General features: G+C 28.2%; 3 protein-coding genes across 4 annotated transcripts; 1 reads left to right on the top strand and 2 right to left on the bottom strand.

Moving 5' to 3' along the window:
• Nucleotides 1-1,574: 1,574 nt before the first annotated feature.
• On the top strand, nt 1,575-7,229 carry Bma-mdt-15 (uncharacterized protein; the record flags this gene model as incomplete). Of its 2 annotated transcripts, XM_043077888.1 has the most annotated exons (13): nt 1,575-1,697; nt 2,025-2,112; nt 2,549-2,682; nt 3,028-3,379; nt 3,627-3,907; nt 4,101-4,240; nt 4,472-4,535; nt 4,842-5,249; nt 5,571-5,723; nt 5,966-6,089; nt 6,271-6,360; nt 6,585-6,676; nt 7,122-7,229. In XM_043077888.1, the coding sequence occupies 13 exons, from the start codon at nt 1,575-1,577 to the stop codon at nt 7,227-7,229; spliced, it is 2,157 nt and encodes a 718-aa protein (XP_042933822.1). The 2 variants fall into 2 exon arrangements, with proteins under 2 accessions (XP_042933822.1, XP_042933823.1); XM_043077889.1 differs by lacking the exons at nt 1,575-1,697; nt 2,025-2,112; nt 2,549-2,682; ... (2 more) ...; nt 4,101-4,240; nt 4,472-4,535 and having other exon boundaries at nt 5,040-5,249.
• A 551-nt stretch (nt 7,230-7,780) lies between these two features.
• On the bottom strand, nt 7,781-8,917 carry Bm14731 (Uncharacterized protein; the record flags this gene model as incomplete). The annotated part of the gene is made up of 3 exons (XM_043077887.1): nt 7,781-7,850; nt 8,255-8,332; nt 8,784-8,917. The coding sequence occupies 3 exons, from the start codon at nt 8,915-8,917 to the stop codon at nt 7,781-7,783; spliced, it is 282 nt and encodes a 93-aa protein (XP_042933821.1).
• A 14,188-nt stretch (nt 8,918-23,105) lies between these two features.
• On the bottom strand, nt 23,106-24,799 carry Bm11097 (Transmembrane cell adhesion receptor mua-3 precursor, putative; the record flags this gene model as incomplete). The annotated part of the gene is made up of 5 exons (XM_043077886.1): nt 23,106-23,279; nt 23,478-23,612; nt 23,708-24,039; nt 24,294-24,470; nt 24,745-24,799. 5 exons carry the CDS (start codon nt 24,797-24,799, stop codon nt 23,106-23,108), a joined length of 873 nt encoding a protein of 290 aa, XP_042933820.1.
• Between the last annotated feature and the right edge of the window lie 1,188 nt (nt 24,800-25,987).

Raw genomic sequence — 25,987 nt, 5'->3', positions numbered from 1 at the left:
TTTGATACGTTATTAATCATATTTTAGTGAAAGATGACATAACTATAAGATTGTAAAAGTTTTGCATGGTTTACGTTTTGATTATGGTTTGCAAATTGCAATAACACGTTTCGGATTGCCTTCTGGAAGTTGTCATTGTGGACAGTTTCCAGTACGAGTAAGTTATAATTAAATAGAAAAGGTGGGAATAGCTTAAGGAGATTAGAAGCTTATTTAAGACCATGAATTATACTGTTGTTAAACATGAATTTGTGTTCAAAAAAAAAAAAAAAAAATGAAATTTCAGAATCAAAAAAGGTGAGATTTGAAAACTAAAAAGCAAAAAGTGATTGAATTAATTTAGAAATTGTTTTCAAGCCCGTTATTCTATTACTTCCTTAAAATTGCAATAAAATTATCGTTCGTTGTTATTTTCTTCTTTTCTTTGTAGCAGTTGATAACTCTTCAGCTTGTTTTGTAACATATTGATACAATTAATTACTTTTAATCTTTTTATTTCCATTCAATACTTTTTTTTTTTTCAACTTTTTAATGAGAGTAAAACAAAAATTGAATCGTATGAGAATTCGGATTAAATGATATATTTGATATTGTTAGATTGAAACATTTGGATATAGTACTTTTCCCGTAAAATTTAAATGATAGGTTAGTTCAGTAGTTCAGTTTTAAATGGATAAATAGAAAATTTTGATTTTGACTAGGAAGCGATTATTGCTAATGTTGTTGTTGTTATTATTATTATTATTATTTCCATTCATGCATCAGTTGGGACGTGATTCGAGTTATGAATTATTCTCATTTTTGGATGTTATGTCCTTTGTTTTCATTTTTATTGAAGTAATTTATATAGATTAGATAAGTTGTTATTGTCATATAGGTTACGATGAGTGAGAAAATACTTTAGATATGACTTTCAAATATAACTGCGAGACGTTTTTTTTCCTCCTATTATATCTGTTTTCCGTTATGATAGAATAATTATGACGAGAAATTAAAAAGTGCTAGAGAGAGATGGAAAAAATTAGAAGGTAGAGTCTGGCTTGATTTTTTCTTTTTTATAATTTTTGGGATTGGATTTAATGATAGTAATAGTTACACATTTTGTTACCCATTTTTTTTTTCTCCCTCTCTCTCTCTCTCTCTCTTACACCTAACATTTTTGTTAAAATTGCATCTATAGAGTAGGAGATAAAATTTTATGAGAGAATAGTTAGGAAGAGAAAGGTTATTTAGGGTTCGGAAGAACTGTGAACTTCCATTATGATTGTAATCTGGGATGATAATTGAGAGATATGTAAAATTTGTAAGGATTGGAATGTTCAGATGACAAATTAAATAGTACTGGAGTATGGGTTGTTACGAATTTATCGTGTCATAGCATTCTGTATTTGTTATGACTTTTCTTTTTTTTTTTTTTTCAGGATTGGTTTGTCATTGGGTATCGTGGACGGTGTATAAGATCGAGCAAAAAAAAAAAAAAAAAAAAAAAAAATTCGGGTAAGCAGTACGAAGCACTGGATTTATTCGGGTGCACCGGGCTCTGATGAGTCAGGAGCAGGTCATGTGCTAAATAGATGGGGGACGATGATTGGCCATCACAACGATTCCGCGATCATGTTATTAATCGACTGGAACCGGAATTAGCGAGAAATCGTCAAAATGCTCCAAATTTACCTGTACCCGGTGATGCAAGACAGGTTAGTTATTGTTGTTCATAATTTAAATTACAAATATCAAGATTTGACATTCACATAATTTAGGATCTCATTCTCATTCCTTTGGTTATTCTAATTAATTAACTAATCTAACTAATTTAGACTTAGGTTTACACATGAACATTCTGATTAATTAGATTTATATGCTTTTGTTGGATAAAATTAGACATAATTGAATTACATTTTCAATACCTTGCTGCGTGATGTGATACTATTGAAAAATTTGTTTCATTTTTCCAAATTTGTAGTACACTGTTTATTAATAATGTATTTATACAGTGCGTGAAATGAAATAAAAGCACTTTGTAGGTGGAGGAGTATGTTTTCAACAAATGCGTTAGCAAAGATGAGTATATGCGAACGATTGCTAAAGTTATCAATGCAATCAATTGTAACTGTAAGTATTTTGTTTCTGGCATTACAAAATCTGAGATGATCTTAAGTATTTTTCAACATGTTTGTTTAGTTAATATAAAATATGAATAATATAATTGAGAGGGAGCTTAAAAGCTGTTCATAAGAAATCTGAATAATGCTGAGAAAATTTATCATAAGTAAGGAAATTTCAAGGAAATTGTTAAAAAATGTAGGTAGATTTCAGAACTATTAGGGCGCCTGTAGCAGTATTCAGTCGTTTCAGTTAATCTACTTAATTATTAATTAAAATTATTTCACAAATAGGAAAAAAGTTCTATTGAGATAGCAAAATAGATCGTTAGTAGGAATATACAATTTAATTAGAGTTTTGCTATTAAGTTTAAAGGGTACTAGTTAGAGGAGCTTAATCGGTTTGCTTTTTTCAGTAATAGTTTTTTTTTTTTTTCCTTTTATAGCCAAACCATCAGCAGTACCGTCGCTTCTTCAACCGTCTCGCATTCAGTCGGCATCTCAAAACTATCGTAGTGCGGGTCTTGGTATACCACCTGATCCGCAACCCACCCATCAGCAGCACCAGCAAAAGGTTATGGTAAGCATATAGAAGATTAACTTGTGTAATACATACACTTGATAGTTTATTCTCTTTATTACCCTTTCTTTTCAATTAAATAATTTTTTGTTTTATTTGACTGCTACGTTTCTGGTTGTTTATTTTGTCAAAATTTCAGTTGTTGATAAATGTTTCACGTGATGAGAAAAATATAATTAGTATTAAAATAGTATATATTTGAATTAGTTTATAATGCATATATGATACTATTTTTGTATTGACTTTGATATTCAATTTCCTTTTTCCATATGAAACTCATGCTTGCTGCCGAATTTTTGGCTTTTTTTTCTTTCTTTTTTTTTTTCTTTTTTTTTTTTTTTGCAGGATAGGTATCATACTTCACTTTGTCAAACACCGCCAATGATGCAGTCACAGCAATCACCAAGTGGTGCATTGTCTGGCGGTAATATGCAGTTGTCACAATCTAGCTTGCAACAACATTCTCCGGTAACACATCCAGTAGTTCCCCAAGTGCCGTATAATATGCTTTCGCCAATTCCTTCTGTTCCTGGATCACAGAATACCTCTCCTAATCATCAAATGTATAGTCGTGTGAAAACTGAGCAGAAAAGTAGTGGCAATGATGGTGGTGCTGCAGAAATCCCAATATCGGATGCAATGTCTGCTCGTGTATGGAAGCGTGAAGTTCCTCCTCCTGGCAACTATTATTCAGCAGGTATTTGAATTTAAAAATTTTTGATTTTTCAAGATTCTGCATCATACTCTTCATAATATTTTTTTATCTTAGCACGATTTAAAATCATGGCAGTCATGCATGAGTTTCCAAAAAATGTCAACATACGCTCCTCCTTGGCTTATAGTTAAGAAATAATCTATAACAAATTAGCCCTAGCCTTTTTTCAATGAATATACTGTTTGTTGTCTTTTAATTATTGCATAATACATCACCATGGACTTTACAGGTTTCTACGATGCTACAAGTTCCAATCAGTACGTTGAACGTACTCATTCATCGGCACCGTTTATGCCACGAGGAACACCCATTTCTCCTTCACAACAGCTTACTGCTTCACCACATCACCATCACCAGCACCATCAGCAGCATCAACCATCGGTTTTAGAAAATCTTATCAATTCATCCCACTATGGATCGCCGATGCAGTCCTCACAGCATGTCAATGGATCGGGTAATCAAAGCGTTTCAGATTTGCCATTTGGAAATGCCATGCAACAAAATGACGAGGTTAATTACAGAGAATATATGATAGTGAATCTAAAATCTCAGAAAAATATTCAGAACTTTGTTAAATCCAATACATTGTTCATTTTACTCTCTAAAATTTAACGTTTCGTCTTATCGATCAAAATGATTTTTTAGTTAAAGCTTTTTCTTTTGTGACAACATTCAATCTGATATCAATTAACCTATATTGCAGCGTATGTATACCGAGAAGTTACGCTCATTAAGGCCTTATGTTGAAAGTTTAAGAGCACGTGCGCAGCAATGTCGACTGGAAGGCAACGAAATTGCTGCAAGTAAATTTGATACAATGTGCAACGTTCTTGATGGCAAATCGTATGTGTGCTAGTGATTTTATGTTTCATTTGAAATTTAATAATTGAAATTTAATAACATCACTGGATAAATTGTTTAAATGCTTAGTTACGTTGGTTTAACTGTTTTATGCTACGAAAGTTTAGCTGTCATGTTTCTATGAATTCATGTTTCTTGCTTCTTTTATTCAAAAATGAGTAGTAGCAAATGAGTAAAGAATGGTGCTATTAAGCAAGTTATTATTATTTGCAGACGGGTATCATTCGAGTATCTTTTGCAAATAGAAGCATGGATATACAAAAAACAGCAGTTTCTGGTGAGTAATATAGTCTGTATGTTACGTATTGATTTAACAACAAAGTATGTTAGCAGTAGTATCTTGCAGAGAAAAGTTTGTGAGACTCGAAAGTTAAAATTGATTAATCAGTTAAAATATCCTCAAGCAATGCATTCTCCAAATTGCTATAAGCTTCTGTATTATTTTATATAGTGTTCCAGTGACATTCGGTGACTTTTGAAACTGTCTAATTTCTTGCATAAATGACTGCTGTATTGTCTTGACAATGTCAAATTATGAAATTGTTTAGATGGTTCAACGAAATATTTGAAAATTTGCTTTTAGCAGGTTTCATTGAATACTGGAACGTTACAACCACAGCCACTAGTGGATGCGGTAAATGCAGTTTTGTTAATAAACAGTGAAGCACAAGTTGGATACGGTGATCGTGTACAGACAAATACTGGTGTACCATCGGCAGGACAGTGGTCAGTGCAATCCAGTCGATCACAACAGCAAGCATCATCGCAAGGGTTACCTAATATGGTACCATCATCAGTTCCAGTAGCTCATTGTCCAGTGCGAAGTACTCTTATGCAGTCATCAATTCCGTTGCAAACGACTAGTGGTCAACAGGTAGCACGACATTCAATAGAACATACCTATCAACGACATTCACCCTATCCAAATCCAAATGCTGGATTACGTTCCGGTACACAGTCAGTAGTGCTGCATCATGGTTTGTCCAGGGTGGTTAGTATTTTTTGAGCCATAATTCTCTTTAAATGTTAGACAATATGTCTTTCCATTACATGTATCAAATACCATATGTTTATAAATTTTAATATATTTTTATATTCTTAGAGCAATAAAATGTATTGTAAATGTTTTTGAACATGCTTGGAAATTTGATCCTGTATTAATATTTATTAGTTGAAAGAATCACTCTATTAGTTCTAATAGTTTAATTTTTTTTTATATATTTTACATTTTTTTAACCTATAAATTTAAAACATCACAATGCAAATTAAACTTTTGAGATTAAAAATATATAATTTTTTTTATAATGTTTAGCAGCCAGCAGCAACAGTAGCAGCTTTACCACCATTCTCAGAAGCAAATCGTGCACCAGCAACTACTGACTGTAGTAGAGTTGAAGATCTCTATGTAATGGATGATTTCTTACCCACTCCTATAGAAGCTGTATCGAATAACACATCTTCACAGGTTGGTCTTGAAATTGAATTATGTGTTTGAAATATTTTTAAGACAAGTAGAACTTTTATTAGTTTTATCATTAATAAATTATTTGTTGCATAAAAGGATGGTACATAATGCATTAAAATATACCACCAGTTGCTTTTAGATGTCTTGTAAGAAATTTCGAAACGTATCACTGTAGATATTGTGTATTTTGAATTATTTGAGACTTTAAAAGAAACTGTTAGATCATGTTTTACTTATTGCAGATGGAGGGTCTATTGCCGGAAGCGGTACGTCAGGAATTGCTAGCATTTGGAGATCGTATTTTAGCCGATTCTAACATAGAGCAGATGACTGATTCGCATTCTGTTATTGTTAAATTTTCATTAAGTAAGTTCTTTTTTTTTGCTTGTTTGGAAAAATATGTAAATAGCAGCAACATTTTCGATATTATATTTTATTAAATTGAAGAGGTTTATATGAAATAATTTGCAAGCTCTTGAATATTTCAACATTTTTTTTTAGAATTTCAAAAATTTGAATATTGGAGTCCAGTAATATTGTTTTTAAGCCTCACATAATGTGCCACCGCTACAGTTAATTATACCGAAAGCATATCCCAATGGTGAAGTTATGGTGGGTCGTGCTGCACTAGATCTAGGTTTTGTCATTTTATTGTTGTAGAAATTATGGTTTGAATGATTTCATATTTGAGAAAAAAGTCAAATTTCAAAGCTTAATTATAATTATTTGCTCAAGGAAAATATTCGGGAAACATGCCATTTTTTTAAAGTGGAGTTAATTTCTTTTCATTATGGATAGTTGAATTTTTATTTTTGTCAAGAGATATTGATTTTATTATTTTAAAAAATCAGTTCTTTTTAGATTCTTTTTTCTTTGATGATTTGCAAAATGTGATACATGAACGCTTAGCTCGACCGGGTCTACGAACGGTGACAGATTTCCTTGAAACTTGGGTAAGTTTTTCATCTCTGAAACTGTAGATTTTTCAATATTTGAATGCTTTTAAAAACTTTTTGATAGATTTAAGATTTTGAATGACTTAGAGAAGAAACTGCACAAGTATGAAACGATAAATGGATGAATGAAAAAGCACGGGAATAAATGTGAAGCGTAAAAAAATGCATGCATTTAGTTATTGTTGAATTTTAGAGTTGAAATAAGGAATTTAAACATACAATGAGTTTTCAAGTTACGTGGTAAATTAAGATATCTTCCAGAAAATTTAAAACTGGATATTTTGCCGAGATGAAGCAATCATTTTGACCGATAAATAACTTAAGGCATATTCATGAGCTAATAAAATTTAATTTGTCACATTGCTATATATTACTTGTTTGTACTACAAATAGTTTTATATGACATGTAAGATACAAACTTTTGTTAATCTATTTTTTTAAGGAATCGACAGTACGTGGTTACTATTTGGGACAGCAGCAGCAGTCATTGTTACCCAATTCATTTGATGACATATTACAAAATACAAATTTCAGTGATTTCTTGTCGTGAAATATGTCTCTTTTCTGGTATTTTTTTTCTTTAGTTTAATTTCTTGCATCAATTTTAGAACATCATATGGAAATTGTTGCTTAATTGATTGCTGCATTTGCTTTGTTGATTCAAAATATATGAAGAAAAAGTTTGGTTTTGTTTTTTTTTTTTTTTTTTCCTTGTTTCTCAATGACTTATATTTTTTAGAATGAGTTTTGGTTTTTCAAAACTTTCTGTTTTCAAAGTTCTCGAATTTTTATGTACGGTTGTTTTGCCAAATGTGAAAGAGAATTGCTTCATGTTGTCTTGTTAAACTTTTGTCCTCTTTATTTGTTTGTCTTATTTTATTTAATTATTTTTATTCATATAGTGAAATTGGGCTAGCACACAACAGTTGTTAATAGAAAAAAAAAAAAAAAAATACGCGCAAATTTGTCTTATTTCATTTGCTCGTTTATTCCACTTTCCTTCAAATCTGTTAAACTGTTTATTATCACTTGAATTGGGAAACTTTTTGCATATTTCGTATAATTTCGCTTTTTCACTTAATTCATATACTGATCACAGCGTCAACGGCATTGAAAGCAAAATGCAAAGAACGCACCCAGAGTGAAAGCGGTTGATGCAAATAAAGCAGGTCTGGAATTATATATATATATATATTTTTTTTCTTCCAATCTTGAGAAAATGACAGATGAGCTGATAAAGGAAGAGTAAGAAAAGTAACCATGTTGCTTAAGTTTAGGCATATATACTCGAGAGATAACTTTAATTATAGGGTAATCAAAAATTATTGTATCAAATTATGACTCGAAAATTTATTCTAAATGATTCTGTGATATGTGTATATCAACCTTTCTTATACTTTTTTCAAAACTTCGAAAGTGATAAGAAGTTAAGAAATTGAAATTTTTAAACTTACATCCTTATACTTTATTCAAAATTTTTTTAGGTAGAGAATTAATTATTACTATTTGGGAAAGGTGAGAGAGCATTTCGAAAGTGATAAGAATATTAAGAAACCGAAATTTTTAAAAACATACACAACCCATGCTCGCCATCGTTGACAACACTGATTTTCACAGCATGTGTAGTATACATAATCAGTTTCTTCGGGACAGCTGAAATTTCGTTTTCTTCAAGAAATAAAAATAATGGAAGCGTTAGAGTTTGATTAGTTGAGAACTCTAATTACAACTAATGAAAATTGACATAATACTAATTCATATTTTAATATTGTTTTTGGTTCGCGTTATTCTTTTAAATTATGTTATAGCATAATGAATGATTAGCAACAGAACTATAAATAGTTAACTTAGATTTATGGATTAAATTAAATTTATATAAATGATTGAATTGCTGTTAAGAAATGGAATTATCGTTCATCGTTATCATTAAGTTTTTTGTTTTTTTTTTTAAGGAGAGAATCAATTATTACTATTTGGGAAAGATGAGAGAGTAATGAATAGAGGAAACACAAAAAATTCGAAGTGTTTTATTACTATTTTTTTTTTTCTTTAAAAAAATCAATTAAAATTTCACTTCTTTTCTGATAAAAAAAATTTAACTTACTTATGTGGTATACAAATTTCTTGTCGTGGATTGCATGAAATTAAATCGATAATTGTTGCAAAAAATGCCACAAAAAAGAAAATATGATCAAATATTACACAACCTCTATCACTCTTTGATACACTTGAATTCATTTATTCATTTCAAATTAATCCGATATTAGTCAAAAATCGTACTGCAATAATGATGTAATGATAAATGAACCTAAGAAGGAAAAATGTTACAAATAAATGCACCTTCTCTACTTTAAACAATTGATGAAATATTTAAGTACACCGATAGAATGATAATTAAAATGTTAGTCAGCTGACTGTTAATTAGTTAAAATGTTGTAATAAAAGTAATTTGATGTGAAAAGGGGAAAAAAAAAAGGAAAGTGAGGAAGCCATTAATAGATTAAGGAAATGCAAATGCTACTAATAATTGTAATCATATATCTATCATAAAATTTACTTTTATATGATATTTGTGGCAATATTGATTAATTCTATTATCAAAGTTACTATAAAAAATTTTTAGAAGCGAAAATAGATAGGTAGATAAATAGATGAGATTGACCTCTTCTAAGTTAGAGTAATTAGTTAAAATAATTCTATCTAATTAGCGTATTTTTCATTATGCTTAATAAAAGTAGTAATAATAGTAATAGTATGAAGTACTAAAAGTGTCAACAAGTGGATGTCATTAGAGTTTGAGAAATAAAAGAAGAATATTCATTTATTTCTCATCTTACATTCCCCTTCATTAAATATTTACATGCAAAAAATAGTTCATCTAAAATTTAATTTAAAATTGCTTTATATAAGATTCTTATAGAGGAAATTTTTTTTTTTTTCTTCTTTTTCTATATTCAATTAAAAGAAGAAAATAAGGGAAATATTATATTTAGTGTTGATGTTTATTCGATGATTTATACTCATTTAAGGAAGTAATGTATAATAATGCTATTTAATATAAACAATTATTTTAATGCTATGAAATTTTCATCTTCTTTAATTGGAAATTTATGCAAATTTATAAATTAGTTAGCTTTAGATACACATCAAATTCTTTAATTTTTCGAGTCAAATTTCAAAAAAAAAATACTTGAATTATTATTTCTTTCTTCTTTTTTTGTTCCTATTTTTGTTTTGTTTTTTTTTTTTTTTTGCATATTAAGTTTAATTCATCTTAAGCGCTAATCTTTAAAATTATTAGAATAATAAAAAATTTGGAAAAGAGAAATTAATGAATAAGTGTGAAATTATCGTTTTATTATATTTTAATCGATATTGTTAATTGAAATATATAAGAAAGTGTATGTGCAATGCAATATTATTATCATTTTAAATAATTTGTGCTTAACAATGTTTGAAGATTAATAATGATATTATCAAAAAAAAAAAAAGAAAAAACGAGGAAAGGAGAAAAGCTGATATCAGTTGTTATCAACAATGAATGATTTTTTTTTTTTTTCAAACATTATCTATTATTGTTCTTAACAATGAATATCATTTGCGTTACATCAACAAATCTATCAAATATATAATACTTTTAATTTCATTAAAACAACTGTTTTTAAAATATTTGTTACTCTTTCTTCAATCACAGAACAATATTTCAATTACTGAAATTTTTTTTTTTTTAAAGAAATAACAATCATTGGCCTACTATTAATTCATTTTTAAAATGATTCAGCATTTTATGTTCAAATTGATTACTTGCTACTTTTCTAAATTTGGTATAAAAACAAAGTAATATTTCATAGAAATTACTTGATTAATTGTATTTCAATTTTATTTGGTTAATTATGAGTATCTGAGGTTTCTCAAATTTTAATTTACAGCAACTGATATGCACAATTTCAAAAAATAAAATTTAAAGATTTTATATTTAAGAATTTATTTTAAAATTTAAAGATTTTATATTTTTTTTAGATAAAATTTAAAGATTTTATTTCTTTTAACTAAAATTTAAAGATTTTATATCTCTTTTAATAAATAATATTTTGTTAAATTAATTTTATTGTATTGAATAATGAAAATAATGCCCTATGCGGCAAAAAATAAATAAATAAATAAATAAATAAAATGCTGAGATAAGCCAATTCAATATCATCGTATCAATCGTTTTATTGCTTATTTTTTTTTTTTTTTTTTTCTGAAATTTGTTTTTAGAAAAACTAGTTAAATAAATAAATTTAAATAAATTTTCCTTCATTCTCATCTTTCTCCTCTTTATTCTATCATTTTTGCATTAATTGTAGCAATTAAAATAGTTCGTTTCAAGTCTGAACTGTCATTTTAAATTACAAAAGTTTAACGAATTAAAACATTGTGTCAATTCAAACAACTATAAAAATAAATGCGACAGAATGTTTTAATAATTTAACTATGTCACAAATAAATATTTTAAATGAACTAAAACAATTATTTTAATATTTTTTAGGTCAATTACTGAAAAACATTCGCCATATCATACAATTTTAGCAAAAAACTTTTGTAAAACTAATATTTAATTTTCGAAATATGCAAACTTATGCTTTTTTCAAATTACGAACTATTTTGTTGATGTTTTTTAACGAATTACTGAAACTATTCAAATGCATTAAATGTACATAACATCAAAATTTAGGACTATATAGGATTCGTAACATGAATGATGCGAAAAAAAAAAAATAAAGTAATTCTGAATTTATTTTCAAATCTGAAAAAAAGAAGTAATTTTCTTCTTTTTTTCAGATTTGAAAATTTTCAAATTTCATTATTATCTCTCTTCATCATAACCTGACTACACCTTTCCTTTCTTTGAAAAGTTTCATACATTTTTTAGATTATAAGTTCTGCTGAACACAAATGATAAAACTATAAACAATAAATGACAAATTTATTTCTAACTTTTGCATAATCAAATAGCTTTTGAAAACAAATGCATCTCAATAAGAATATTACATTAAAACTGCTGATATATTAATAATAAGTTTTTTTTTTTGTTTTGTTTTGATAATTATAGATCGTACAAGTGAGTATTTAAATTATTATCAAAAGCAATTAAACAGCCAAAAAAAGAACGTAATTTGACGTAACATCTGCTATTACTTAAACGGAATTTGATTTCGTGTTGTTTTCTGAGTTGGAATTGATATCACTTCCGAAGTCCATTTTTTTCCGCTAAATAATGAAAAAGTCGCACGGCGATATGGTTCAAGGGCAAAGATTGTTATGGTTATAATAGCGATCGTTCGCATCTAAAATTATGTGACACTGAAATATTGCGCTGAAAATAAGGAAGGAATTCTGTGAAATGATAATGATGATAATCCAAATTAGTTACCTCATAAGAGTAATATATAATTAAATGAAGTGTTTTTTTGAAATAACTAGCAAGAAAATCGCTTTCGCAACCAGCAGATATACAGAAAACATTTGCGCATGCGTTAACTAAAATGTACTTGTGTTAATCTCAATTTTCAGTAAAAAAAAAATATGATAGAGTAAAAGAAATAGGCTAAGCTATAATTTTATGAACTCGTCATTTCTAATTTAAGATACGATAGTAATTTTGAGGAGAACTGAAAGGACTTCTGGCAAATCTTCTAATCAAATTATAATTTCAGTGAAAATGCATCAATGTTGTGATAAGTTTTTATTTGTTAATAATTAAAGTTTAGCATCTTTAAAATGATATTAGTACAAATGATGAAAACTTACCAAACATAGGCAAAGTGATGAATTCAATGGAATAACTATATAAAATGAATGAATATAAACGCTTCTGTTGCGCTTTTGCAACTCGAATACAATTAACGCCCAATGGCTTATATCTGCTTACTTTAATTGATCCCTGCAATAATGAAGTGATCATTGTTGCAGGGATCAATGATAATTTCATTTAAAGTTATCATTGAGTTTGGAGAAGTGTGTGATAGTTAAAATGAAATACCTGGAGTTACCTGGAAAATTACATTCTCAAATACTTCTGCACTGTTTACTGTTTAATCGTGATTGGTTCAGGAATGATCCATTCTATGGAATATAATTATTTTGACGGAATTTCTTATAATTTCAAAATTTATAAAATTTTACTGTTAGAGCAGCAATGAATAATGAAATAAACAATGTGATATGTGTTAGAAAATAAGGTATACGATATATGGACTCTGTAAATAGATAAGTTACAGAAGTACTCCAAATAAGAATTGAAGTATGTAATGCAACATAGTATGGTTTTTGACTCCTGAAAATAGAGAAAAGATAATAAACCATCAATAATTTCAATTCAGATCCAGAAAATACATTTCAGTAGGAAAAACCAAATGGAATTTTGTGCGGAAAAAAAAAGTAGCAAATTAAAATGAAATAGCTTCCATATCACACTTCAAATGAAAGCTTTACTTTTGAGATAGTGAAATTTCCCACTAAAAAAAATAAATAATTTTCCATCAAAAAAAGTTAAAAATAAATTGCCAAAGAAGTAAAAGTAAAAGAATTGAAGAATAATGAAAAATACTTACCTATTAGTAAATTTCTTTGAATAAAAAAAAGGTTTCACGTAGGGTAAGTAACAAATTATGACTGCATAGAGTGTTAAGGCATGAAACCAAATGCTTCCTAATTTGACATAAAATCGCATCCATTCTCGAATTTCAAATCTAAAAATGCAACGATTGCTTTATAAGTTGATCAAATTGTCAGATCATGAAATTCCAATATCGATCATTTTAATACAAAATAGATCTGATTTTTTTGAATTGTGAAAAAAATGTGAGAAATTTGATCTTTTTCTATTCATCCTTATGTAGGTATTAATTTTACATCAGTACTTTATTATCCCAAACACTTTATTATTGCAAACTGAAACTAAAGAGACACTTGTGACAATCTAAATGAATTGAAAATGAATCGAAATGAATTGAAAGCGAAACTTACAAATGTAATTTGCTTTCTGTAATAGAAATAAATAGTTTTGCAACATTAATTGCATCAATTATAGAAGCAGCAATAGCCGATGTTACGCAAACAATCATTAAATTCAGTGTGAAATATTTGAAAAATCCATCTTTCACTTTTGTAAATATTAAAAACAATATGAAAGGAATAATAATAACATTACCAACTGTTGCAAGACACGCTACCACGTGGCGTCTGTTGTATAAAGCTGCTAAACAAGCTTAATATATATGATCAATTCTGTTCGAAGAAATTTTTTCTATTTATTAATACTTTTTCTCTGTTACATTAATTTGTAATATTAACTTGTATAGTTTAATCACAATATTAAACTTACTTAATGAAAATAAAATATATAAAGTTGATGATACAGTAATTTGCATGTCGTTATTTTCACAATTGATTTCAAAAATAATTAATCGATCATTGCAGAGAAAAATATAACTTTTCATTAAATATCATTTTAGTAATTTCTAAGACAATATATCATATTTGTTGATAAATTTTTTTATTCATTAATTAGCATGTACAATCATTTCATGAAAAGATGAAAATCTAATATACTAGATGATGGATGTTTCTAAATCATTTCATTCATACGAGAAATTAATTTAAAAAATCGTCAAGAAAAATCTTGAACAAAATTCTCGAGCATTTAATTTAAAAACTGATTAAATACGAATAGATAAATAAAGTTTGATTGGGCTATAAACTTACAACATAACAGCCCCAAGCCTGTACATATAGGCATATTCAAACTACCAATGCTATTGATATTGGAGTTAGTATCGTTAGAATAATAAGTGTCGTTCATTCCGCTAAAAACAATAATTTCTTCACGCTATCAAGGAAGTATTTAAGTTAACTGTGACGTAATCTTCTACGTGACATAGAAATACTAATCACGTAATTACTATTTCGATCACTATTGCAAGTCTCACCAGGTCAGAGGATGCACTTTCAAAACTATATAAATGCGCCATGTTTGTAGAAATTTGAAGCATTACAAAAAAAGATTATTCATTCATCTTATTTAAATATACAAAAAAAAAAAAAAAAAAAAAAAAAAAAAAGCATACATTTGAATTGTCTTTTTTTTGGCTTCAATAATCTTTTTGAAAGTTTAAATTGCAATTCAATATGAAAGCTTAAATTATTTCGGACAATAAATACTGTAAATTTATTTTTGATTTGATCGACAGGTATCGATTTGTCTTACCTTTATGATATTAATAGCGCGTTAAAACTGATGCCAATAGCGGTAGTAATTATTGCAGGTAATAATCTCACCAATAAGACATAATTGCAATTTAAAGTTTCATGTCACTTTATTCAGACATTACTGAAATTATTATCTCACGCGTCATTAGGGTTGTTTATCGTTTAGTATGATATGACTTAAGTCATTAAAAACTTTATTAAGGTAATTAGTATGACATTTGAAAATAGCTACCTGCTATATGAATGTTGTAAAATGACTTATGAGATAGAAAATTCGTCATCAATAATGACTTATTATTTGATTATTTTTGTTGACTAATTTTTCTGACTAGCACTGAATGTGAAATGAAATTTTTGCTGATGGTAGTAGCTTTCACATAAATTTTTATAAATTTTTAACTTTTATTTCATTTTCATTAGTGATCATAAATTTTGCTAATTTCCTTTCTTTCTCAAGTCGAAATATGCGTATTTTTTTTTTATTCCTTCTTCAAATATGATAGTTTATCAAGTTATTAAATAGTAATAATGGCAAATTAGTAAAACTAACTTGATCATTTCAAGCAAAAATATATTCTAAATGAATTTTATACTTTAAATTTTGTATTTTTCCTTTTATAAGGGAAAATACAAAATTGTTTTAGGTTTTTGCTTTAAAAATTTCAGTGATAATCGATTGAAATCTCAATATGATATACCAATCGCATTCAGCCATTGTCGTTGCTAATTTACTGCGTAAAGAAGAATCTTGAAATTTTCAGCAATTACATAAATTTTACTTAAATAATTATATATTTAGTAATATTCACATTAAAAAAGATGGAATTAAACAGATAAAAAAGATTATTTTGAAAGTTTTAATTTTTTTTCCTGTACTATTCAATTTCGATTAGAAGAAAGTGTAATATTTATTGGTTTCATAACTGAAATTTCTTGCTATTCTTGAATAAAATATAATTTAGTTTTTTAGATTTAGAAAATTCATAGCTATGTTAAATTAAAATTGATTCCAAAATTGTTAAATCAGTAAATATGAAGCTAAGCTATCTGTTTTATGTGAATGCATCATCTCATTTATAATAATTAAATTTAAATCAAATTAAATGATATTGTAAAATATCTTATCAACAGCTGAAAACAACTTTAGAAACAGACCATCTGCTCATCGAGATTATTACTGAATACATCAGAAAATGCTGACTACAACTGCTGAATATATTAGAAAATTCAGACTACAGCTGGAAATGATAATTAATTAAATATTTATTCCATAAAATGAAAGGCTCTCAACAGCTTAATTACCATCGATAATATTTACTTTTTTATATAAATAAAAATAATTTTTTAAGCATCTATCAGTTTTCAACAGGTCAAAATCATTGGAAAATGGCCATTTGCTACGATTGCTAGTGGCAAAGTAAGTCAGTTTGCTTCAAAATCATGCCAGATTTTTAAGCCACGAGAAGTTAACATCAGTTTACTGCTCTTACTTAAAAAAGTGATAGGATTAATTAATCCGATTATTGCAGTTATCATCTATGACAAATGAGAAAACCAGGAACATATTATCTATTTTATCTTTCCTATCAATTCTTTTGCTCATCGCTTGTCTTATCAAAAATTAAAATATTTCACTGTTTTTTTTTTTTTTGATTTATAGATAAACAATGAAAAAGCTACTCCGTAGTTCTTATTTTGGTAGATATCCATTGCTGAATGAAAGATATAAAACAAACGACTCAAATTGCAACTGATTTGTGAATGGATGATAAAATATATTCTTTACAATGTTTTTAACATTGAATTTTAAAATAAAAATCTAAAAAATAAAAATAAAAAAGTCAAGCAGAATGCAGATTCATTTATGGTTCAGCGATAAAATGGTAAAAAGAATTTTTTATAAAAAAAAAAAAGACTAACAGTAAATAAATGCTACAAATATTAAAAGCTCTAATGCATCCTCTACCAAAGAATAATGATCTGTGATAAGTTTCTTTATCATTTATCATATGTAAATATACTTTGAATTGTAGCTTAATTATAGATTACATGTAAAATCTCCTCTGCAACTCTTCATTGTGTCATGGAAACTTGTGTGACCTTTCTGAAGTTGCACTGCATATGTCTCGGGTGCGGTTTCCCAAGTCAATTATGACCGAAGTGCACAGTCAAACAAAGTATGTCCATGGGTCAGGTAGACTGATTAGCTTTAGGGCAATCACTTAGGAGAACAAGAAGACAAAACTGTCCGTCTACAGGAATGATACTCTAAACAAATCTATTCGCTACTATTTTGTTCAGTTTGGTAGATGAACTTCAGGTGTAAAGGATGAGATCAGTTCTGCACATACAGCAATTTATCTAAAAAGATCATTTAAAAAAGCAAAAAGAAACGATTACATCCTTTAAGATACAAAGTACCTGAACGGCGTGTAAGGAACAAAATAACAGGTGTAAGATGCATTGATCATTGAAAATCGCAGAGGCGGTCCAAAACTTTGTTTTATGCGACTGTCATCTTTGGAGATGACGATTAAGAAGCCTTTTCAAAGGAGGTGGGAGAAAGGCCTAGAAAAGGTTTTATTGAATTTGTTTTGGGTTTCGGAGAGCTTTGGTCGAACTATAGTTTATTGGTAAAGAAAAACAGATGAAAACAAAGGATTTAAATCCTTCTACAGTGGGCATTGACTTGCAACAAGCAGTGATTACAGTGATTAAAGAGCTATCAGATGATCTTTACTATTTCTATAGTAAGGGATGGGTTCTAATATTGTAGCTTCTCAAAGAAGGACTATTAGCTTAGAAAACCTCTACAGTATTTCGACATTGCAAGCAAATTTGGTTTGGAACAAAGGAGCAGTTTTTAACATGTTAAACAATGCATATACCATTTGTTATGAGATGAAAACGTCTAGACAAGCAGATAAGCTCAACTACAATGGGAATAGATGATTGCTTACATGGTGCAATTTGAAACAGTTTTACAGTTCTAATGTTCAATTAAGACAAATTTTAGTATTATGAGTGTGAGTATTTTATATATATTATAAGTTATTTGGACATTCGCGAGATTATTTCGAATTTCACGACAGCAGATCTTGAACGTTCCATCAGCGCTCCCTCCGCACCATCCTAAATGTCCACTGTACTGGTTACGCGACCAATATTATCATCTTCAAATAAACTACCACAACAATCTCAGCCTTAAACACATCCATCAGCCATCCACTTGGCCTGAAATCGGACGACAGGGACACATATTATCATACATCGGCCAGCCAGCCTCTTTGAGAACGTAAATGGAATCTGTCTCGCGAAGAAAAGACAACGTGTTAAAAACCGTTCTGCTCTGTCAATACCGCCAGATGTGACCTTTCGTTGTGGTTTCTTGTGACAGCATTTGCTTATTCCGTACTGGTCTTTTTTGGCGACCAAAGCATTTGCAGCAAGAATGTGCGAATTCTTCCTACACAAATGTTCGTTCGCTAAGCCAAGCCATAATATAAAAGATATTATAGAAATGGAATGCAACTTCAAAATTAGGAAGAAAAAATTGGTCAAAGTGCAATTATCATTTCAGTAGCATTTAATTCTGTCTATTTTCTGCTCATTTAGTATTTTTACAAAGTATATTTTTACCGTTTGAATTGATTTCACTTCCGAAGTCCATTTTCTTCTACTAAACAATGAAAAAGTTGCATGGCGATATGGCTCAAGGGCAAGAATAGTAATGGTGATAATAGCGATCGATCGTATCTAAAATTACATAACACTAAAACATTGCACTAAAGACGAGGAAGAAAGATAATGATGATAATCCAAATTAGTTACCTCATAAGAGTAATATATAATTAAATGAAGTGTTTTTTTGAAATAACTAGCAAGAAAATCGCTTTCGCAACCAGCAGATATACAGAAAACATTTGCGCATGCGTTAACTAAAATGTACTTGTGTTAATCTCAATTTTCAGTAAAAAAAAAATATGATAGAGTAAAAGAAATAGGCTAAGCTATAATTTTATGAACTCGTCATTTCTAATTTAAGATACGATAGTAATTTTGAGGAGAACTGAAAGGACTTCTGGCAAATCTTCTAATCAAATTATAATTTCAGTGAAAATGCATCAATGTTGTGATAAGTTTTTATTTGTTAATAATTAAAGTTTAGCATCTTTAAAATGATATTAGTACAAATGATGAAAACTTACCAAACATAGGCAAAGTGATGAATTCAATGGAATAACTATATAAAATGAATGAATATAAACGCTTCTGTTGCGCTTTTGCAACTCGAATAGAGTCAACACCGAGTGGTTTATACATACTTATTTTAAACGATCCCTGCAATAACGAAATGATTATTGTTGCAGAGATCATTGATAATTTCATTTAAAGTTATCACTGAGTTTAGAAAAGTGTGTGATAGTTAAAATGAAATTACTTGAATTTACGAAAAAAATTACCTTCTCAAATACTTCTACCTGACTAATCGTAATTATATTCCTCATTCTAAGGAATATAATTATTTTGATGGAATTTCTTACAGTTTCAAAATTTATAAAATTTTACTATTAGAGCAGCAATGAATAATGAAATAAACAATGTGATATGTGTTAGAAAATAAGGTATACGATATATGGACTCTGTAAATAGATAAGTTACAGAAGTACTCCAAATAAGAATTGAAGTATGTAATGCAACATAGTATGGTTTTTGACTCCTGAAAATAGAGAAAAGATAATAAACCATCAATAATTTCAATTCAGATCCAGAAAATACATTTCAGTAGGAAAAACCAAATGTGCGGAAAAAAGAACAGAAAATGAAATAGCCTTCATATATTATACTCCAAATCAAAGCTTTATTTCAACACATACATTTTGAGATTTCACATTAAAATAATATAATAATAATTTTCTATCGTAAAAAGTAAAAGAAATGAAGAATAATACTTACCTATTGGAAAACTTTTTTGTATAAAAAAAAGGTTTCACGTAGGGTAAGTAACAAATTATGACTGCATAGAGTGTTAAGGCATGAAACCAAATGCTTCCTAATTTGACATAAAATCGCATCCATTCTCGAATTTCAAATCTAAAAATAACGATTGCTTTATAAGTTGATCAAATTGTCAGATCATGAAATTCCAATATCGATCATTTTAATACAAAATAGATCTGATTTTTTTGAATTGTGAAAAAAATGTGAGAAATTTGATCTTTTTCTATTCATCCTTATGTAGGTATTAATTTTACATCAGTACTTTATTATCCCAAACACTTTATTATTGCAAACTGAAACTAAAGAGACACTTGTGACAATCTAAATGAATTGAAAATGAATCGAAATGAATTGAAAGCGAAACTTACAAATGTAATTTGCTTTCTGTAATAGAAATAAATAGTTTTGCAACATTAATTGCATCAATTATAGAAGCAGCAATAGCCGATGTTACGCAAACAATCATTAAATTCAGTGTGAAATATTTGAAAAATCCATCTTTCACTTTTGTAAATATTAAAAACAATATGAAAGGAATAATAATAACATTACCAACTGTTGCAAGACACGCTACCACGTGGCGTCTGTTGTATAAAGCTGCTAAACAAACGTATCGCGATTTTGTTTACTATCAAAATATGTGGTTTAGCACAATATTGAATTTATTTAATATAAATAGAATATTGGGAATACAGTAATTTCATGCTACTATTTTTTCACAACCGATTTAAAAAATAAACAATCAATGGCACAAACAATCTATCATATTTGTCTCTAAAATTCTTTTATTCATTGATTAGAACAATGAACAATATTTTCATGAAAAGAGCTATTGAAAATATCTTTTATGTCTTTGTTACAAAGAATCGTAACGAAAAGTAAGTTGAAATGAAAATTGTAAACTTACAGCATGAGAGACCCTGGCCTGTACAATAAGGTAAGCTTACATTTATTTCGATATAATTACTTTCATTGTAATAAACGGTGTCATTCATTTAGCTGCAAACAATATTTTATTTAAAAGAGTAAAGGCGGTAACGTCAAAGATCACGTAAGTTTCCGTTTAATTAATCAAAAGGTACCATCTAAGAGTCATCGAAGCACGGGTGAAATCTATTCATCAAGCTAATGAAGTTCTGCTGTGGAGTATTGTAGATATCTGCCAAATATATTAATCTATAATGTTATGAGTCGTTACTCAATCTTTATTGCACAATAAATAAAAGTTATATATAAAAAAGAAAGAAAGCGTTTGTTCTTCATCATCTATTAATGTTTTATTTTGATGGAGAAAATAAAAGAAAATAAGAAGTGCTTGCACTTATTATTACTATTTTAATTTGGAAGGATTCTCCTTTTTATCAATTTAAAAATCTCTGTCAAAATCATAATATCATTAAGTGCCCTTAATTTTCTGCACGAAATACTTATTCCATTGAAATCAGAACTGAATTATTTCATTATTATTCTTCATCTCAACTCTCCGTCACTTATTATTATCTTTGCTTTTTTTTGTTTTTATTATCCAGTCGTCCTATGCTTATATGATTGTAGTAGACATTGTGAAAATTTGCATTAATTATGTCGAGCATAAATTAATGATCTCATTTATTTCAACTATTTAATAATTTCGAATGGTTTTGAATACTGCTCAAATAAAACTTAGTTATTGAAATAGTCGTTAAATGAAGTAAGACGAGGAAGTTCTCTCTAAAACATTCAAAGTGAATTATTAAGAATATTAAACTATATAATCATTTGATATTTATAATGACATCAAATAATCTCATAAAATTTTTAAAATTATAATTTCATCTATTTCTAGTGATGCAATGTTAAATAAGCAAGTGTTTACATTTGTAGAAATATTTCTTAAAATTATTATATTTCACCTGTGTTTTGTCGAGATACTAGCATTAAAAAATTTTAATTTATGCTATTATTCTAATCATTTCCGGTTACATATTGCTTTTTTTTATTTCATTCATTTTTTTTTTTTTTTTTTTTTTTATTTATACAACATAATTTGCATCCAATTTTAATTCTAAATATTTCTTTAAAAAAAAAAAATCAAAATTTTTCACAGAGAGCAGTCGTCACTTCATATCATAGTAGTACTTTCTACAATAACACTAGACATAGAATCTAAACTCAATGGAAATTATTGTCAAAATGAATTTCATTTATTTTTATTGGAAAAAAATTGTTCTCTAACATCTTCTTTACTTGTTATTCATATTGAATATGTACTTAACTTTTGCATAATTCATAAATTAAAATCTTAAAAATTGAGCTTAATGTCACATTCACCTCTTTTCTTAAAGGACATTTATTCGATACATGATGTATACTTTTAATTCAAATGACTTTTGATTAAAATAAAATATAAATTATTTGATTTCATTGAAAAAAAAGTGATTTATGCAATTATTAATTAATTTAATAAATCAAATCTAGTCGAAAATTTTTACATTCGTAATAAAAATACTTTAATTAGTATATAATAGTACATATTAAAACACCAATTGAATTTATTTTTTTCCTTTTTATTTGTAAATTTCAAAAATTATGTATGAAAAGAGGAAAATTATGGCAATGTGAATTTATTATCTCAAACATACAATATAAATTTGTTAGTTACAATTTAAAGAAGGAATATTATTGCTAAAAATTTATCGAATATAGCTATGTTTGCTTCTAAATCAAAATTATATTGCATATACTTTATGGATCAAAAAGTATTGCAAAACATTTTTTCAGAGGATCTACAAAGAAAAAACTTATTCTCAATCCTGTAATTGGAACAAATTAATGTGAAAATATATGAAAAAAAGGCAGCTATTCAATATAGAAAAAAAAAAAAAAAAATGTTTACAAAATTTGACAAAACAAACAAACAAACAAACGAAAAAAAAACAGCAAAAGGAGAAAATCCCGTTATAAAAAAAAAAAAAAAAAAGAAAGAAAAAACCAACATATTATCAAGAAATATAAGCTAGCAAACTTTGCAAGAAAACATTGTTGAATAATATAGAATTATAGCAAAAGTTATACGACTAAAAGTAACATAAATTTATTATAATTAATAAAAAAAAGAAGACATTCATTAATAATAGGTAAATCGTAAGGTAGGCATTAAATGCTTTATTTGAAATAAAATATTTAATGAATTTTAATATTTTGAAACTCCTTTTGTTGATTTCGTTGTAGTAATTTCGGTCCGATAGCGCTCAGTACCACCTCCAATAGTTGGTTCAAAATTATGTGATCGTTTCACTGATGTTTTCTTATCATAAACTTCATCTTCAGCTATTGAATCACTAATAACTGATTCCAAATCACGATCCTATGAAATGAAATTACATCATATGCTTATATTCTTACTTATCATTAATTTTAGTACAAATAATTTTACTTTAATTATGAAAATATTTATATTTATCCATTTGTATGGATCAATATTTGCTAATTTCTTTATTGATCGTTTATCATTTTTATTTTTGTTTATTTAATTGAAATAAAATAGATATTATTTATCACTAACCGTACTAAATTCACAATTTCTACTCGTTGTTGTATTCCAATCACGTCGTGCATTACCAATGCTAAATTCTGCTATACTTTCACCTCTTTCTTGTTCATCTTTATCCAGCAATGAACTAGAATTATGTGTTCCAACCTGAAATTTCACAAAATAAATTTAGAATAAAAAATGAATAATGATTGTAAATTTTAATGGAATAAATGAAATCTATTTTATACAATAAATCCAACCTGGCATGATGAATGTGATTCAGTTGTAACTTCAATTGGTGGATATACGTGAAATTCCGCGGTAGTGCCGTGAATATCAGCAGTGGTTAATGTTTTTTTGGTTTCTTTTCTTGTAACATCAGTGATCACGTGTCGTTTAATTTCTTCACGTATGGTATATTCGCTTGATGACTGTGACGTAGAATCAAATGCATCATTATCACGATCGAGATGTACACGTGGAATACGCATACCATCATCGAGATAGTCATGAAGTCTTGATACGGCTAACGATCGATGCTGCTGATCATCCATCATACCATTTCCAGATTTTAGTTTCGCACGTGGGATATCTGAGAAAGAAAAATTGAAAAATAAATTTTTGCATAAATTTACAAGCGATTTTTCATCAATATGAAACAACGTCATTAAAAAAAAAATAATAAACAATTAATTGTTTAATTTCATACCTTCAAAAGTGTGTGTATGTTTTACATATTTCTCAAGAGAAAGAAAAAAAAAATTTATACACAACAAATTGGTAGCATCGTTAAATATTATATATTAAAATTATTATTGCTCACAATTTTAGCTTTAAAAAACTAACCAATTTCAGGATAATATTCATAACCTGCGGCACTCATTGCTGAAAAATCAGCACCACTTTCGCTTGATGTTGATGCTTCTAGGGTTGACCAAGGCCAAGCACCTTTGCGATATGTGAATGGTTCACGATACAATAAATTATGACGCTTGAAACAGATACATTTCGTGCAGCAAACAGCTGTAAAATGTATAAATATATAATTTAGAAGAAAAAAAAGCTAAAAGTTTCAAATTTTATTCCTATTTTATTTCAATTTTTGAAAAATCAAAATCAAAAAAGATACCAAGGTGTTAGTAGAAGGAAAAGAACTGTCAGAATAACAAGTGGTATCATTAAAGCTTTCGATGCTGCCACATCACAGAATTCACCAGAACACATACGAGGTATTATTTGTCAAAGTACTGTGTACACAATTACCATGCGAATTACATAGATCACAAAAGTAATGCACCGCAAAGTTCCATCTGGAATTTGAGCGTAGAACATTCAGCTACATTCATTTCCATCAGTAGGCAAATCCATCCGTTCGATCTTTTTGTTTTGATTGTATTGTCTCCTTTTAGTGAATTAATTGTGGCTAAGGCTAAAGTTTCATCCTTAACATTATATCTATTTGCTTTCTTCTCCTTTGACTCCGCTTGACTTCTAGCAATTTCTTCATTTCTTGTCAAGCATTGTCGGATACCTTTTTAACTGATCAACTCATCGACGCTTTTTTTAATTGGTATAATTTATTCACTATCCATGCTGGTAATTTATTCTCAATTAAAATTTCGATATTTGGATGTTCTAAATTTTTAAGCTGTCAAAGTACTCTCTGCATGGCTTAGATGGTTGTTTTCCAATAACGGTCATTTCTTTTGATGGAATTCAGTTCATTGTAAAGTGTTTTCTCTATAATGAAAGGTTTTCCATTAGTAAACCCATTATTACATCGTAAATTTCTGGCTCTATATCATAATCTTTTATAGTTTGCAATGCATCTCCTTTTAGACAAGATATCAAGTAGTTTAACTTCTGAATGACTGGGATGTTTTGTTCATGAACTGCTACTTTGATACTACTGAAATTGCCTCACAAATTTGGATCCCACTAAATTATCAGTAGTAATTGTGCGTATTTTACTTAGAGAATCATTCTCAGAGAATCACACCATTCTCTGAGAATGATTCTCTGGTATCTTCTTGATTTAAATGTTGAAGTAGCAAGTAATAATCATTACTATATATTTCAAGGGTAATGATAGTTTCTCTAATTCTAGTACTCAAGCTTAAAATACCTTGTCAATCGTCAACCATATTGGCATATTTCGCTTCTTCCTCCTTCCTCTTCGTTGTGGCAGTCATCCCCTGAATGATATTCCAACCATATTTGATTGGCTGTTTCGAACAATTCAGCATAATATTCGAGATATGTGACTTTCTCTTTGACGATCCGCCATTTAATTTCATATTGTTGCTTGAGTTCCTCTCGCGGAAGTATTTGACTCGAGAGGGTTAGATCGAGTTTGCTAAGAAGTTCTCGAATTCTTGATTTTGATATTTTGGTTCTTTTAATTATACTTTCAGGCATATTTCCCGGCTCATGGCAATTTAATTACCGTAAACTTAGGGTTCAGTCTGATTATAACTTGTGACTCAGAGATTGAATTGGATTTTCGTATACTCAAGAGTCATCCTTGTTTCTTATTGCGA

This window comes from Brugia malayi (genome assembly GCF_000002995.4).
Source record: "Brugia malayi strain FR3 genome assembly, contig: Bm_v4_Chr1_scaffold_001, whole genome shotgun sequence".
NCBI classification, from domain to species: Eukaryota; Metazoa; Nematoda; class Chromadorea; order Rhabditida; family Onchocercidae; genus Brugia; species Brugia malayi.
This window is presented reverse-complemented; position numbering and strand designations above follow the sequence as displayed.